Source organism: Selaginella moellendorffii, unplaced genomic scaffold (genome assembly GCF_000143415.4).
Source record: "Selaginella moellendorffii unplaced genomic scaffold, v1.0 SELMOscaffold_96, whole genome shotgun sequence".
Taxonomy (NCBI): Eukaryota; Viridiplantae; Streptophyta; class Lycopodiopsida; order Selaginellales; family Selaginellaceae; genus Selaginella; species Selaginella moellendorffii.
In genome coordinates, this window is record NW_003314357.1 from 42,184 (window position 1) to 57,975 (window position 15,792).

General features: G+C 45.9%; 5 protein-coding genes across 6 annotated transcripts; 3 read left to right on the forward strand and 2 right to left on the reverse strand.

Annotated features, from left to right (window-relative positions):
* Positions 1–608: 608 nt before the first annotated feature.
* On the forward strand, positions 609–5,125 carry LOC112341983 (ATPase 11, plasma membrane-type). 2 transcript variants are annotated; one of them, XM_024663050.1, is made up of 21 exons: positions 612–996; positions 1,059–1,178; positions 1,240–1,338; positions 1,391–1,528; positions 1,613–1,747; positions 1,808–1,987; positions 2,059–2,265; positions 2,316–2,435; positions 2,493–2,612; positions 2,665–2,787; positions 2,841–2,945; positions 3,000–3,144; positions 3,200–3,364; positions 3,415–3,653; positions 3,707–3,739; positions 3,800–3,881; positions 3,933–4,093; positions 4,142–4,315; positions 4,371–4,553; positions 4,616–4,791; positions 4,861–5,125. In XM_024663050.1, the coding sequence occupies exons 1-21, from the start codon at positions 925–927 to the stop codon at positions 4,955–4,957; spliced, it is 2,874 nt and encodes a 957-aa protein (XP_024518818.1). In that variant the 5' UTR covers positions 612–924; the 3' UTR covers positions 4,958–5,125. The 2 variants fall into 2 exon arrangements, with proteins under 2 accessions (XP_024518817.1, XP_024518818.1); XM_024663049.1 differs by having other exon boundaries at positions 609–996; positions 2,316–2,612.
* On the reverse strand, positions 5,069–6,748 carry LOC9650472 (pentatricopeptide repeat-containing protein At1g62260, mitochondrial). Its single transcript, XM_024663062.1, has one exon. The coding sequence runs from the start codon at positions 6,746–6,748 to the stop codon at positions 5,069–5,071; it is 1,680 nt and encodes a 559-aa protein (XP_024518830.1).
* Positions 6,749–6,789: 41 nt separating this feature from the next.
* LOC9650473 (exocyst complex component EXO70A1) lies at positions 6,790–9,500 on the forward strand. The gene is made up of 12 exons (XM_002989241.2): positions 6,790–6,985; positions 7,056–7,151; positions 7,208–7,413; positions 7,479–7,688; positions 7,740–7,878; positions 7,981–8,193; positions 8,239–8,444; positions 8,516–8,713; positions 8,765–8,864; positions 8,920–9,038; positions 9,094–9,240; positions 9,300–9,500. The coding sequence occupies exons 1-12, from the start codon at positions 6,833–6,835 to the stop codon at positions 9,445–9,447; spliced, it is 1,935 nt and encodes a 644-aa protein (XP_002989287.1). The 5' UTR covers positions 6,790–6,832; the 3' UTR covers positions 9,448–9,500.
* Positions 9,501–9,536: 36 nt separating this feature from the next.
* Positions 9,537–10,093, forward strand: LOC112341987. The gene is made up of 2 exons (XM_024663063.1): positions 9,537–9,749; positions 9,839–10,093. The coding sequence occupies exons 1-2, from the start codon at positions 9,537–9,539 to the stop codon at positions 10,091–10,093; spliced, it is 468 nt and encodes a 155-aa protein (XP_024518831.1).
* A 13-nt stretch (positions 10,094–10,106) lies between these two features.
* Positions 10,107–11,554, reverse strand: LOC9650720 (2-Cys peroxiredoxin BAS1, chloroplastic). The gene is made up of 7 exons (XM_002989293.2): positions 11,226–11,554; positions 11,085–11,162; positions 10,936–11,017; positions 10,801–10,880; positions 10,612–10,737; positions 10,443–10,556; positions 10,107–10,378 (listed from the first exon to the last, which is right to left on the reverse strand). Exons 1-7 carry the CDS (start codon positions 11,541–11,543, stop codon positions 10,259–10,261), a joined length of 918 nt encoding a protein of 305 aa, XP_002989339.2. The 5' UTR covers positions 11,544–11,554; the 3' UTR covers positions 10,107–10,258.
* Positions 11,555–15,792: the final 4,238 nt, after the last annotated feature.

The following is a 15,792-nucleotide window of genomic DNA, read 5'->3' on the forward strand; positions in this document are numbered from 1 at the left end:
GGAGAGCATATTAATCGATTACACCCAGACAGTAACGTTAGGACAGGGAATGCGGCACATGGCCATGCACATGGGCATCATGGCCATACACATGCCATGCCATGCACGGTCAAGTACGGGCCGGACGCACGGAGGACACGCACAAGTACGAGAGGAGAAAAGTCAACAAGAAACAGATGTAAGAAATAAGAAATGGGATGCCATGGCATGGCATGGACCATAGCCTACATGGCGATTGGAGGATGGAACAATTTGTTTGGTGTTTGGTGGCCTGCCTTTGAAGAAGAGGAAGAAGGTACGTACCGCACCTCAGTCTTCTTCCTTTAACGACTTGCGTCGCTAGATTTAGCAGCGTGGCTGTAGTTGCTGGATCGACCGCTATCTCGCTGGGCCTCCAAGGGCGCGTCCCTCCAGATATGGAGGCGGCGCGGGTTTTAGCGGAGGAGCCAGCTAGCTGGAGTAGTGGGCATTTTAGCTGGATGCTATAGGCTATATCCCACTTTTGCTCTGGTTCGTGTGCGTGTGAGTGCGCCTGATCCGGGCCGACCGTGCATTCCGTATCTGCTGGCCATTCCGGCCTGCAATCGCGAAAAATCCTGGCCGTTGGATCCGGCACTGGGTGTCAGGCTTTTCAATTGAGGGAGGCAGCAGCAGGGTTCCTCCAATGCGCGCAAGCTCTGGCTGCTGCTCGAGCCGCTGCTGGAGGATTTCTTTGTCTCGGCCATGCACTGGATGCCGATCTGCGGCGCCGCGTCTCGCATCGAGCTAAGCAGCTAGTTAGAATATTTGGGAATCGCCGCTCGGAATCGCCCCTCCGCTCGCACGGCGCCTCTGCGGCGCCTAGGCGGCAGAGATACAGCTTGAATCGTGGCACCGATCTCCCGAAGAAATTGAGGTGATTTTGGGGCTTGCTTTTCACGGAGAATGGAGAACGACGTAGAGAAGCCCAGCAAGGCTGCAATGCTCGAGGCCATTAACAAGGAGGCCGTTGATCTGGTAGGAAATCTTTCCTCTGGGGTGATGGAAAATCGATAATCTCTTTGGTTTGCTGCTGCCAGGAAAACATTCCCATTGAGGAGGTCTTTGATCAACTGCGATGCACGAGGAAAGGTCTGACGAGCGAGGAGGGCGAGGAGCGCCTCAAAATTTTTGGTCATAACAGGCTAGAGGAGAAGCAGGTTTGTAGCATGCCTCTTAACACCAAGTGATAAGGAATATAACTGGCACTTTGCATTGCAGGAGAGCAAGTTTTTTAAGTTCCTGGGATTCATGTGGAATCCTTTGTCTTGGGTGATGGAAGCTGCAGCAGTGATGGCCATAGCTCTCGCTAACGGAGACGTGAGTACTGTCATGTTTCTAGCCTGCTTGATATGTATGCCGCCCTTGACAGAATCGGCCGCCCGACTGGCAAGACTTCGTTGGGATCATAGCATTGCTCGTCATTAACTCAACCATAAGCTTCATTGAAGAAAACAACGCTGGAAATGCGGCGGCGGCCTTAATGGCGCGTCTTGCACCAAAGACTAAGGTAAGCATAGTTTAGTTGTACTTTCTGTCTTAAGCAGCTCGTGACTTTATTGTCCTTTCTATTTCTCTTCTATGTTTCTTTCAGGTGTTGCGAGACGGTCGATGGGGCGAGCAGGATGCCAGTATTTTAGTTCCCGGTGACATTGTAAGCATCAAGTTGGGAGATATCGTTCCAGCGGACGCCCGTTTACTTGAAGGAGACCCTCTCAAAATAGACCAGGTACGCAGAACAAGCGTCACCTTACGACTCTAATGGTTTGCGCATGTTTTTGACTTGCAGTCCGCGCTTACAGGCGAATCTCTACCTGTTACCAAGTATCCTGGCGACGAAGTTTACTCGGGGTCGACATGCAAGCAAGGAGAGATTGAGGCAGTTGTGATAGGGACGGGGGTTCACACTTTCTTTGGAAAGGCTGCACATCTGGTAGACACTACAAATCAAGTCGGTCATTTCCAGAAGGTAATATCATTTCCTTTTTGAATTTTTTTTTTTTCTGCAATCGTTTTTTCATTGTTTTCTTTCTCTCGCAGGTTCTTACAGCAATCGGAAACTTCTGCATATGCTCCATTGCGATTGGAATGGTTATCGAACTTATAGTAATGTACCCCATCCAACATAGAACCTACAGGTCTGGGATTGACAACCTGCTGGTACTTTTGATTGGAGGCATCCCCATCGCTATGCCCACTGTTCTCTCCGTGACAATGGCAATTGGCTCTCACCGGCTTGCGCAGCAGGTAAGAAACTAGTGATCAGGAATGCTGACAATGGGCATGTGTTTGGTCAGGGTGCTATTACTAAGCGAATGACTGCAATAGAGGAGATGGCAGGAATGGATGTCCTTTGCAGTGACAAGACCGGCACCTTAACTTTGAATAAGCTAACCGTCGACAAGAATCTCGTGGAGGTACTTAAGTTTTATCCAAGACTGAACGTTTTTAAGTGCTGTGTTCGTTCTGCACAGGTTTTTGCAAAAGGATACGACAAAGATTACGTTTTGCTACTTGCTGCTAGAGCGTCAAGGATGGAAAATCAAGATGCCATTGACGCAGCTGTTGTCGGTACGCTTGCTGATCCAAAGGAGGTACGTTATCGGTTTTGTTTCCTACTGTTTTCTTATGATGTAAACTGCTTAGGCCCGTGCTGGTATTGAGGAAGTTCACTTTCTTCCATTTAATCCTACGGATAAGCGTACTGCTCTGACTTATATTGACTCTGACGGGAAGATGCACAGAGCCAGCAAAGGCGCACCTGAGCAGGTGTTTTCTCTATGTTGTTTGGTTGCAGCTCTAAGCCGTGGGCGTATATGCAGATATTAGATCTTTCTTACAATAAGGTTGAGATTGCTCAAAGGGTGCACGCCGTCATTGACAAATTTGCTGAGCGTGGCCTTCGCTCTCTTGCAGTCGCATGCCAGGTAATGGAATGTTGGACTGTTGGCTGCTAATGCTAACAGCATATGTACTTACAGGACGTTCCCGAGGGCAACAAAGAGAGTCCAGGGGGTCCATGGCAATTTGTAGGCTTAATGCCTTTGTTTGATCCTCCTCGGCATGACAGCGCCGAGACTATTCGTAGGGCCCTGAATCTTGGGGTCAACGTAAAGATGATAACTGGTACGTCTGTTCTTGAGCATTCTGGTGCTGGTTTTTTACGTGTCACTACCGCCAGGGGACCAGCTTGCTATTGGCAAAGAAACTGGCCGACGTCTTGGCATGGGAACTAACATGTATCCGTCATCTTCGCTTCTTGGACAAAGCAAAGGGGAGGCATTTGAAGGATTGCCAATTGACGAACTGATTGAAAAAGCCGATGGATTTGCGGGGGTATTTCCAGGTAATCTTGTTATTTGCTGAAGCCAACTATGTTACCTTTCTCATGTGCAGAGCACAAGTACGAGATAGTAAAGCGCTTGCAAATGAAGAAGCATATATGTGGAATGACTGGTGACGGTGTCAATGATGCGCCTGCTCTGAAGAAGGCAGATATAGGAATTGCAGTGGCAGATGCAACAGATGCAGCAAGGGGTGCTTCAGATATAGTCCTGACAGAACCTGGCCTGAGCGTGATAATAAGCGCCGTGCTAACAAGTCGCGCGATTTTTCAGAGGATGAAGAACTATACTGTAAGTTTTGATACATTCGATGGTCTCTTGTTAGCTTATGTGTGGTTTTACAGATTTATGCCGTATCCATCACTATAAGGATAGTGGTAAGTATGCACTTTTCTTTGACTTCAAAGGATTTTGATACACATGTTTTTCTTCGTTAGCTTGGTTTTATGCTGCTGGCGTTGATATGGAAGTTCGATTTTCCCCCATTCATGGTGCTAATCATTGCAATATTGAACGATGGTACGTAAAAGATTTCTCTTCGCTGTTTATGACCTTGCTGTTGCTGGGCAGGCACAATCATGACCATCTCCAAGGACAGAGTGAAACCATCTCCTTTGCCTGACAGTTGGAAGCTCTCGGAGATTTTTGCGACAGGAGTTGTGATCGGCAGTTACCTTGCGCTTATGACAGTCATTTTCTACTGGCTGGCAGACAAGACTACCTTTTTCCCTGTAAGTAGACTTGTGTTTCAGTATCAACGCTAAATTCTTTTCTTTTAGGACCATTTCCACGTTCCTCACATTGGAAGCGATGCCAACAAAATGCATTCGGCCATCTATTTGCAAGTTAGTATCGTAAGCCAGGCTCTGATTTTCGTCACGAGGTCGAGAAGCTGGTCCTTCATGGAAAGGCCTGGATTTCTTCTCGTTGTGGCGTTTCTTATTGCCCAGCTGGTAAGTTACACAATTTTGATTTTGGTTCGGATTGAGCGAGAGATGTTATTGTCAGATTGCGACTTTTATTGCCGTGTACGCCAACTGGGGCTTTGCCTTTGTGGAGGGAATTGGCTGGGGTTGGGCCGGTGTTATATGGCTATACAACATCGTCTTCTACTTCCCTCTGGATGTTATCAAGTTCGCTGTGCGTTACATACTAAGTGGCAGAGCATGGGAGCTTCTATTCGAGCAAAGAGTAAGTGGTGTTATACCTTTGCCTGCCGGGAGACTGACTATTTCCATTTTGGTGTGTTCCAGACTGCTTTTACGCGCCAAAAAGACTTCGGAAGGGAGGCTCGGGAAGTGAAGTGGGCTCAGGCGCAACGAACTCTACACGGGCTCCAGCCACCGGACTTCAAGATACCCGAGAAGGGTACTCACAAAGAGACGTCAGACATGGCCGAGCAGGCTTTAAGGAGAGCCGAGATTGCAAGGTACTTTTCTGTTTTTCCTTTGTTTTTTGTGTGTCAACAAGGCTAAGCCGCGGATGCATGGCAATGCAGGTTGAGAGAGCTTCACACTTTAAAGGGTCACGTCGAATCTGTAGTGAGGTTGAAAGGCTTGGACATCAACACCATCCAGCAGGCCTACACTGTCTAGAGGCGATCGATCGAGTGAGCGACGCGATAGTAGTGGAATGTGGATATATTTCCAGTGATGCTAGTGAGCTAGCTAGCACAGCTATGGTGGTTTGTAGCGTTTGGACAATTATCATACTGACATATATGTTGAATAATAGGAGATAGGAGAGAAAGCGGAGCGTGACAAGACGCTTTGTAACACTTTGTCGTCACAATGCATGGCCGTGGCGGATACAAGCGAGGCGACTGATGGGCGATACTGCGGGAGTGACTCGACAAGTTCTTGTGCGAGCACAAGCTGGCCGGATCGCGCGATGCTATCGACAATGCAGCTGTGGTGGTCGGGCGTGGGAGTGATTTGCCAGTCGGTTTGCATGGAGCGGAAGAGCCGGCATGCCGCGGCGGTAAGCCCAACGTGGCTGCATGCCACCAGCAAGCACACAAAGGTAATGTTATCGGGCGGTATGCCGCACAGTAGCATGTCACGGAAACGGTGGAATGCGGTAATGGTGTCGCTGTGGCGGGCATAGCCGGCAATAAGGCCATTCCAGGTGTTCGTGGTGGGAGCCGGGGCGAGAGACAAAAACTGTTCGGCTTTATTCAGATGCCCGGCTTGGGCATTTGCTGCAACAACAGCATTCCAAGAGAGCTGGTTTTTTTGTGGTGTCGATTCAAACATTTCCATTGCTTGTTGGAGCTGTCCAGCGCGAGCAAGCGCAGCCACAGTGACGTTCCAAGTGGTTGTATCCCAAGCGGGCATCTTCTGGCGGAAGGACGTGAAGGTGGCGACGTTGTCGGCAAAGAAGCCGAGCATCGAGTTCCAGGTGATGACAGTCCGTGTGCCGCGCGGCATGGCGTCGAACAGGCGCCGTGCGGTATCCACGCGCCCCGCAGAGCCGTAGGCGGTAAGCATGGCGGTCCATGACGCGGCGTCCTTGCGCGGCGTGGCGTCAAACACCCGCTGGGCATCCTCCAGCTGACCCAGCCGCGCATACCCGTGCAGCAGCACGTTCCACGACACCGTGTCGTGCGTCAGCATGGCCGTGTGGAAGAAGCGCCCGGCGTCGCCCATCCTGCCCGCCGCGCAGTGGGCGTGCAGCATGACGTTGCAGGCCACCTGGTCGTGCCACGGCATGCAGCCGAAGGTCCGCGCGGCATGCCCGTCTTGCCCCGCCGCGGCATATGCCATTACCAGTGCGTTCCAGGCCACCACGTCGCGCCCCGAGGGAATGCACTCGTCAAAGATGGCCACAGAGAGATCCGTTATCCCGGCGCGCGCGTAGGCTCCCATCATAACTGTCCAGGAGATCGTGTTCGGCTGGGGCATAGCGTGGAGCAGCTTTGCTGCCTGAGACAAATGCCCAGCCTCGGCATTTGCTGCAACGAGAGCATTCCATGAAGATGCGTTCCATTGCGGCATTTTCGAGTGAACTTTCTCAGCTTGTTCAAGGTGATCTGTAGACGAAGATGCTGCAAGAAACGCGTTCCAGGCCACAATGTCGCGCCTGGGCATTGCGTCAAACACCTCTCGCGCCTGCAGGACATGCCCGTTGCTGGCAAATGCCGTGAGGAGGATTGTCCAGGAGAAGAGATTGGGACGAGGCAGGGTCGAGAAGATGGCCGCTGCATCGTCGGCGCTTCCACACTTGCCATACATTTCCATGAGGAGGTTCAAGTGGAAGCGCGCTTGCTGCTGGTGATCTTGATTTTGGTGCTGCTGGACGACCAAGGCGTGGAGCCGGCGCGCTTGCGCCAAATCCTTGGCGTGGCCACAGCTCCGGATCATGGCCTGGAGCGCAACTGTGTCCATCTTCATCCATGAGTACTCCTCTTTTTTTCTTGGTCTTCCCTTGGCTCCAAATAAACCCTATCTAGGTTAGGGGAGAACAGGGGAATGGCGATGGATGGCGACGCCCTGGCGGCGACGGCGCTGCTGCTGCGCGACAGCCTTCACAGGAGCCAGAGCGTGACGCAGAGCGTGATGAGCATCCTGGGATCGTTCGATGCGCGGCTGTCGGGCCTGGAATCCGCCATGCGCCCCACGCAGGTAAGAAATTTCTCATCGAAGCGTCTCTCTCTCTCTCTCTCGATTCCTCCTCATCGTGATCTCTCGCTAGCTGCGCACGCACTCGTACAGGACTGTCCACCACAACATCGACAAGACGCTCAAGGCGGCTCAAGCGATTCTCACGCGCTTTGATGTGTCGCGGCAGGTAAGACATTTTCCAAGGAGAGAGAAGTGAAAAGAGAATCACTGCTTATCTGTCAGGTGGAAACCAAGATCCTCAAAGGGCCTCGGGAGGATCTGGGAGGCTACGTCGCGGCCGTGGATGAGATCAAGCGCAACATCGAGTTCTTTACTTACAATCGCAGCTTTAAGAATGACGACGCTGCGCTCACCCATGCACGTACGCTTCTTTCCAAAGCCATGGAGAAGCTAAATGGAGAGCTCAAACTTGTCCTCTCCCAGCACGGGTAAGACAGGCGTTTTCTTTTCTCTCATTCTTGTTTCTCATCTCATCTTGGCTCCCTCTGTGCAGCAAGCCGGTGGAACCAGCACGGCTCTTGGAATCCTTGCCCAAGACTGCCCCAGCGCACCATGACAATTCTACACCTGATGCTCCTGCCACCACCAACGATGCGGTTGTGCTTCCGATGCTACTCCCCCCCAGGATTGTCCCTCAGTTGCACGATATCGCTGAGCGCATGATCGGCTCTGGTCACCACCAGCAATGCTTGAAAACTTACAGGTTTGGTCTAAGGGAAAACTGTTACATCATAACTTAGTTTTTACCTTGCAGAGACGCGAGAGCATCTGTATTGGAGCAGAGCCTCCGTAAGCTAGGAGTGGAGAAGCTCACGCGAGAAGACGTCCAAAAACTACAATGGGAGGTGCTGGAGGGAAAGATTGGCAACTGGATCCAACACATGCGCGCTGCTGTAAGTCATTCTTTCTCTTTTGTCTCCATTTTTATTTTTTTCTTTCATAGAGAGAGAAGTTTTTTGTTGCGCTTTAACATAAGAGAAGGATAAAAAACACAGGTCAAACTCCTCTTTGCAGCGGAATGGAAGCTCTGCAATCAAGTCTTCGATGGCCTAGATCCTTACCGAGAGGCTTGTTTTGCAGAAATCACTCAGAACAGCTTCAGCGTGCTGAGCAGCACCGGCGAAGCCATTGCTAGGAGCAAAAAGTCCCCTGAGAAGCTCTTTGTGCTCCTGGACATGTTCGAGACTATGCATGATCTTCTGCCGGAGGTATCTCATCTCGTCTCTGGTTTCTTAATTGGCTGCGCTGTGCAGATGAAAACAATGTTCGCAGGGGAGACATCAGCTTCTGTTCGTGATGCAGCTGCTGGTCTCACTCAGAAGCTAGCACAAACTGCTCGTGATACCTTTGATGATTTTCTGGATGCTGTGGAGAAAGACGCAACCAAAACTGCTGTCCAGGATGGTACGGTCCACCCGCTTACGAGTTACGTCATTAACTATGTCAAGTTTCTCTTTGAGTAAGTGGTTAATCTGCCTCTGGTAGCTGGACATAACTTGCTGTTTGTTTGTCTCCTTTGGTTTCGAGCAGCTACCAAATCACATTGAGGCAACTCTTTGATGAGGAGGACAAGGATGTGTCGAGTTCCCGGTTGGCAGCAGCGACATCGAAAATTATGGTCGTTTTACAGAACAATCTTGACTCTAAGGCGAAGCAGTACAAGGACCCTGCTCTGACGCATATCTTTCTCATGAACAACATCCATTACATGGTTAAATCCGTGCGAAGGTATAAGCAAGCAAGCAAGCCTTGGGAGCTAAAAGTCATACCTCTCTGCAGGTCGGAGGCTAAAGACCTTCTCGGGGATGACTGGATTCAAAGGCATCGCCGCATCGTCCAGCAGCATGCTCAGGCATATCAGCGCACAGCGTGGGGAAAGGTATTGGTTTTTTTTTTCCTGGCTTGCTTGAAGCAAACTTGGCTGGGTATTGCAGCTACTTCAATACCTCAGTGGCCAGGGATTGTCGTCCTCTTCGGGAGGCAGCGGGATGAGTACGGGAGGAGCTCCTGACGGAACCAGCAGTGGGATATCCAGAGCCGTGCTGAAAGAAAGGTTTGTGAGTGGTTTTCTTTCTTGTTATTTGTTGTCAAGGTGAGAGTTCACACAGGTTCAAAAACTTCAACATTTTGTTCGAGGAGCTTCATCAACGGCAGTCCCAATGGACCATTCCAGACGCGGAGCTGCGAGATGCGGTGCGGCTGGCTGTCGCCGAGGTGCTACTCCCAGCATACCGGAGTTTCATCAAACGCTACAGGTTTTTTTTTTTTCTTTTGTTTTGTTCACGAGGGAAGATACGGATGCTCTGCAATGCAGTGCCATTTTGGAGAATGGGAAGAACACGCAGAGGTACATCAAGTACACGGCGGACGACTTGGATCGCTTGCTGGGCGAGCTGTTCGAAGGCAAGACTAGAGGCGGTCCTGGAAGTGGTGGCGGCAGCAGTGGTGGCGAACGAAGATAGTGAAAGTTTTGTGTTGTGGAGGATGTGAATATATGTAAGTTTTCGACGCGTGAGAGAGAAGATATAGGTCACAGGGGAGAGGAGAAGCGATGAAGGAGGTGGGGTGGTGGACGAGGAACCACGGCTACAAGGCGTGGGCAGTGGCGATTATCCTGCTGCTGGCGGTGTGGTCGATGCTGTCGGGGAGCGCGGGGCTGGGCCTGGCCAGGAAATGGTCCGCCGCAGCACACACGCAAACGAGCCGCTTCTGGTTGGCGGCCATGGATCACTACCATGGAGGAGGTGGCGACGAGGACGAATTGGCGAGTGTGGATCCACTGGTGGGTTTGCTTTGTCTTGGGTGGTGGTGGTGGCTGGCTTGGATCGACAATGTAGGCTTGTATCTTGGCAGGAGGCGGAGATGCGAGAGAAGATTGTGCGGCATGCCTGGAGTGGCTACCGTTTCGGCAGCAAGGAGGACAAGAGCAGTGGCAGCTTCTGGCAGGATGCGTTCGAGGCGGCGTTTGAGGAGCTGGAGAGCGACAAGAGCACGGTGAGTGATGGCGCAGTGCGCGAGATCGCGAAGCTGTCGGCACGCCTCGGCGCTTTTGGGGTGGACGTGAACACCGGCAAGCCCAGGAATGGCAAAGCCAAGAAACAAATCTAGCAGAGCGAGGAACTAGAGCAAACGACGCTTCCACTGCATTCAACTTCGTGATCTTGTAAGCTTGCAAATATGTAGAAACCAAAAACTCCCTTTTTGCCTCTCGAGATCTCCTTGCATGGGAGCATTCCACCGAAACAAACCTGTTTATTTGAGCCTCATGGGAGCTCAAGCTATAGCAGCGAAGTAGTCCTTGCTCAACTTTGGATCGGGCTTCATTGACTTGTCGCCAGGCTTCCATCCGGCGGGGCACACCTCGTCTGGATTGTCCTGGACGAATTGGACCGCCTAGAAGAAACAATGAAGAAAAAGATCAAAACTTAAAACTCGCATTCACCAGAGCTTTCGTCACCTGAAGCGTTCTCAAGGTCTCGTCTACACTCCTTCCAATCGCAAGGTTGTTAACGGTAGCGTGTTGGATGATCCCTTCTTTGTCAATGATGAAGAGGCCTCGGAGGGCAATTCCCTGGACACACAGAGAATGTCATCTGCGCAAAGTATACACGGAGTTTGTCACGAACCTGATCGGGGATGAGTACGTTGTAAGCCTTGGAGATCGACTTGGAGATGTCTGAAACAAGGGGATAGCGCAAATCGCCTAGGCCGCCCGACTTTCTCTCGGTTTGAACCCAAGCCAGATGGGAAAACTGCAAGAGCATCCTTTTGTTAGCGAGAGAGCAAAGAAAATTAAAGAGAAAAGTTCCACGTACCACACTGTCAACAGAGACTCCGAGCACTTCCGTGTTGATCTTCTCAAATTCTGAGTAACGATCGCTGAAAGCGGTGATTTCTAGCAGGAGGAAAAGAAAAAGTTAGAAGAAATCTTCCACTTGTCACCGACCAACCTGTCGGGCAAACGAACGTGAAGTCCAAAGGATAGAAGAACAAAACGACGTACTTCTTGCCCAAGTAGTCCGAAAGCTTGACCTGCGGCGAAGACATGGGAGAAATAAGAACACAGCAAAGAGTAACCTTTCATTTTCCTCGTAAATACCTTGATGAATTCCTGATCGAAGACCGACTCGGCCTCGAAATCCGGAGCCTTGTTTCCCACCAATGGAACATCCAAGCTCTAGAAAAGAGGAAAATCCACAATGCAGGCGTCGAAATCTCCATGGAAAAGTGCTAGACTCACCGCGCTAGCAGCCAGGCTCCTGAAAGCTCTCCTAGGTTGGATCCGCGCGGCGGGGCGGCGGAGGTGGGAAATCTTGGACGCTCCTAGCCTCGCATCGAATGCCTTGAAGAGGGACGATCGGCATGGAGCAGCAGAGGCGGCAGACGAGGACGAGGAGGTGGCTCCTCCTCCCACGATGTGGCCAGTCGCTGCGAATGCTGCTGCTCCAGCAGTCGCCATAGCCATTCCTCTCGCCAAAAACCTCACTCTCTCTCTCTCCTCAGGGGTTATCCTCACCTCAGCTATGTAGAGTCCACACTGGGGGAGCTGACGGCACATGTTGCGCCACGTGGAAGCACCAACCAGCCGTTCGATTCCCCGGTCAAAACAAACAAAAATTTAGGGTTTGGGGTCTTGGTCTTCTGCTAAAAGGAACACTGGGGTTTTTTATTAGAGCACAGTCGCGTTATATGCCCAGGTTTGCCAAAAACCAGATCCGAGTGTTTATAGTCTCTCCTGGTTCTTTCTTTTGCTTGATAGCCTTTGATACAACAGAGATCAAGCTGCTGGTGCATCATATGCAATGATAGTGTCTAACATCCTTTGTTAGGTCTTATTGCGTCAAAATTCAAGCTATTCCACTACGCTCATATGATCACTACATTTGTTCTCAGTATGATCCCATTCTGAGGTGTACAAGTATCTAAGAATCGTCTGGGAGTACAAGATTTTACTGGAGAGTTTCCGTGACGCTGAGGGAGAGGTATTGGACAGAGTTTATAGTTGTTGGAAGTCAAGCAAACTTCAAGAACGTATAGGTAGCCCTTTGGTCTTCAGTTGAGGATCGATCCTACTACCAAGGTTGATGTTAAATTCCAGCATTTGAGGAGGTTTGTTCCAGGTCTATGGGGCGGTATATTTTTAGTTTCACAAGGAGTCTCAGTGGGAGTCTACCAGACAATCCAGGGAAAAATCTGTGGATTTCCTAGAATGGAATATGCTTTTTACTTGATCTTGTGACCTTGGCTAGCCTCCATCGCCATCTTCGTTCTCTTTCCCATCTTCTAGCTCGTCGTTTCCATCTCTCAGCCTCTGGAGCTTTCTTCCCAAACTTGAGAGGTCCAGAAACCAAATTAACAGTCTGAGAAGATGTATCTGTATGAATGATTATCTTCATACCTAGGCATACGGATGTTGTATTCAACATATGCAATGATAATTGGTGTTTATGCAGGCTTCATAGTTGGATACTATGATCCTCTATTGGGCCTTATTACGTCAAATTTTCCTGAAAGCAGAGGCTGTGAGCGTGGTGGAATGTTTCTTGAAGGTTAAAATATGATCAAGGACTACAGTGAAATTTTTTTATTTCAAGAAATTTATGCATTTGTATTGGAAAGCTTAAAATCTATATATTTTAACTCCACTACATTTGTTCCCTAGCATTGTTTCAAGGATCAATATGACAAGTTAAGGCCATGAAAGCTTTGGTCTATAGAATGAGACTTAGGTATTCCTATAAGTTTCTGGGATTACAAAGGTGAGTTTTGGAGAGGTATTGGATAGGGCTTATAGTTGTTGGATGGATAGCAAACTTTAAGCACTATAAGACACTTTAGATTTCACAAGGAATTTTATGGTAGACAAAGTATGATACTACTTTAGTTGAATTGATCAATTAATGAATTTTGATTGATTTATGATTAATTGATGATTGTGTTAATTATTGGTAATGATATTAATATTATTTAATTTCTTTTTGGAAAATTATAGTTATAAAACTTGAGGGTTCAAAACTACAACGAAAATCTGATACAAAGAGAGGGAGTGCCACTAAAGAGTCCACACAACAGTTGAATGAATATTTATTTACAATGGAGAAAAAAAAAAGCTTGCAAACTTGTTTGCATAATCTTGTCAGACACTAAGATCCCACCCGCGTGTGGCTCCCACATGCACTCCCACCTGCCCACCAGCATCTTAGATTACACCCAGTGTGCACCCTAATTGTTTCCCATATAGTTAGTGGCCATTTAGCCATATTGTGCCCCCATCCTGTTCCCAACACTTCGCTAAATTTCATGATGCTAATTGACCTAAAAAATTCAAGTATAACAGTAGTACATCAAGTAAAAAATCAATTTAACTTCATATTAATTTAAGAAAATCATTTAAGATCCACTATGACTTGATGAGGTGCAAGAATTCCATGAAAATGGCATTTTTGTCCAACAAAAATCATAATCCTAACTACTCAAAGTTAATCAGGTATTTTCTTTGATAACAAAATATAATTACTAACTTCTTGACATAATGAATATAGAAAACATGTGAAACATCTACTAAACTTGCTGAATTTACACCAAAGTTAGGACTTAGAAGTAGACCAGGTCCAGTGTTGCTTTTGCAATTTTTTGGTCAAACAATTTATGAATGGTTTGATTATATGCAGATTATATATTGGGATTTCTTGTCATGGTTAACATGATTTGACAAGAAAAAATTCATTATTTCCTCATAAGATTTTAGTAGATATTCAATATTGGGTGATTCATATGATCCAATGAGATTTCATATCAAATTATATTTATAATAAGCATATACTAATTGTGAGAAGGAATAAATCAATTGGTAAACCTTCTTGTTAAAATTATTTTCTAACTATGTAGGATATTAACAATCTATATAAAAAGTATTTGCTATCAACTTATTAACTACATAAAAATGCTCAATCAAACTATTTTTTATCTTGTTAGCATGAGGGAAATTCCATATAGCAGAACCTACATATCTATTATATAAAAATAAAAATAAATATAAAATTCAAAATATTGATTCACTTACTAATTTTATCCTTCCATTCATTTTGAGAATACTTAAAATGCTTCTTCATTTTAAAAATCTACCTCAAAATGTTTGATAAATTGTTTAATCTCAACTTGTATAATAGTATTATCATAGAAAGTTGTGTGAATTGAATGATATATAATATTTCTAAAATATTTCGCTATTTCCTTCATAATTTTCTATAATTTCACCTTAAAAATAATATATTTGAGTCAATTACTCTTTATGTGCCAAGTATATAATAGAATTTAGAAATTGAATGTAGCTCTATTTGAAAGCATAAAAAATTATATTATAGCATATTTAATTAATTATTTTATAGGATTAATCTCTGTTTCAGCATCATCAATCAATCACACATAGTTAATAATCTGGCATATGTTTTAAAACTTGATTCTTAACAATTATCATCCAATTCTTCATATTTTCTCTTTTCTCACTAAAAGTTAAAACTCTTCAACTAAAATACCATTTCCATGATAATCAAAAGTAAACATGAAAACTATAAATTATTAAAGATTATCAACTTTAAAATAAATGAAAGCTTTATTTTATATTGATTAGTTCCAAAAGCTGTATCAAAGGCTACAATGAACGAAGTGATGCAATTTAGTTCCAAAGCATAGAAGAAAGAAATGGATCACATACTTGAGGGCATGAAGAGGTAGATGAAAAACAACACTATAATCTTTACAAGGTTCACCATCTTTTGGAAATATCAGATAGTTTGAATCTCAATGGTAAGATAACTTTTACCTTAATCACCTTTTTGATGAAAAAACACTTCCTCAGGATTTGTGTTCTTCCAAATATATACACTCTATGCATCTTTGTGCATGGCATTTTATGCCAATACAAAAATTACACTCTTATTTGGAAATAAATATACTCCCCATCAAAGGATGATTAGATAGTTCACCAACTTACTACTAAAGTTCATGAAAGGTATTAATTTACTAGTTATTACAAAGATCATAGTTTTATTCAAAACCATGAATATGAAAAACTATTTGATGGTGTGATTATTAAAGTGAGAAACATTAACAAGTCTTAAGTAAATTCAATAAAAAAATGTTTGTAAATCCTATATATAATCTTCTTCAGATCAAGCTATATAATATCTTGTCATCAAAGTTGAAAGACAAAGTTATTAGGCTTTTTAGAGGTGGTATAATTGTCCATAAGCAACAAAAGAAAACATTTCAAAATATCAGAAAAAATTTACAATATTGAAACAAGGAGTGTAAATTGCCTTGATTATAATCAATTATGAGGCTCCTCTCACACTTACATGCAATCTTAGAACCTAGATCAGATGATTTATTTATCATCCACCAAATTTTGAAGCACTTCATTTGGAAGTTATGACAAAGATAACTCACTTAATAATTAAATTTTTGAAATATGTATATAAATTTGAGTAGGAAAATATCCATCAAAATATTTATTATGAGCAGGAAATCCAATTGAAGACTATATTAGAGGTAAAATAATATATTTTATATACTAATATATGAGCTTTGACTATGAAGATATCCATTGAAATGTGTAGCATTAGCAAAAAACGTTATTAAAGATTGCAATAAAGGTAATTTACATTGAATAAAGTTTAGATGAAATAAATTTTGAGAAGGAAGATATTACTCAAATTATCCTTTAGGAATGGGGGCAATAGGCAAGAATGGTCATAGAGTTAAAAGTTCCTCAAGAGGATCTCCCACTATTGAAGGGTCTCCTATAG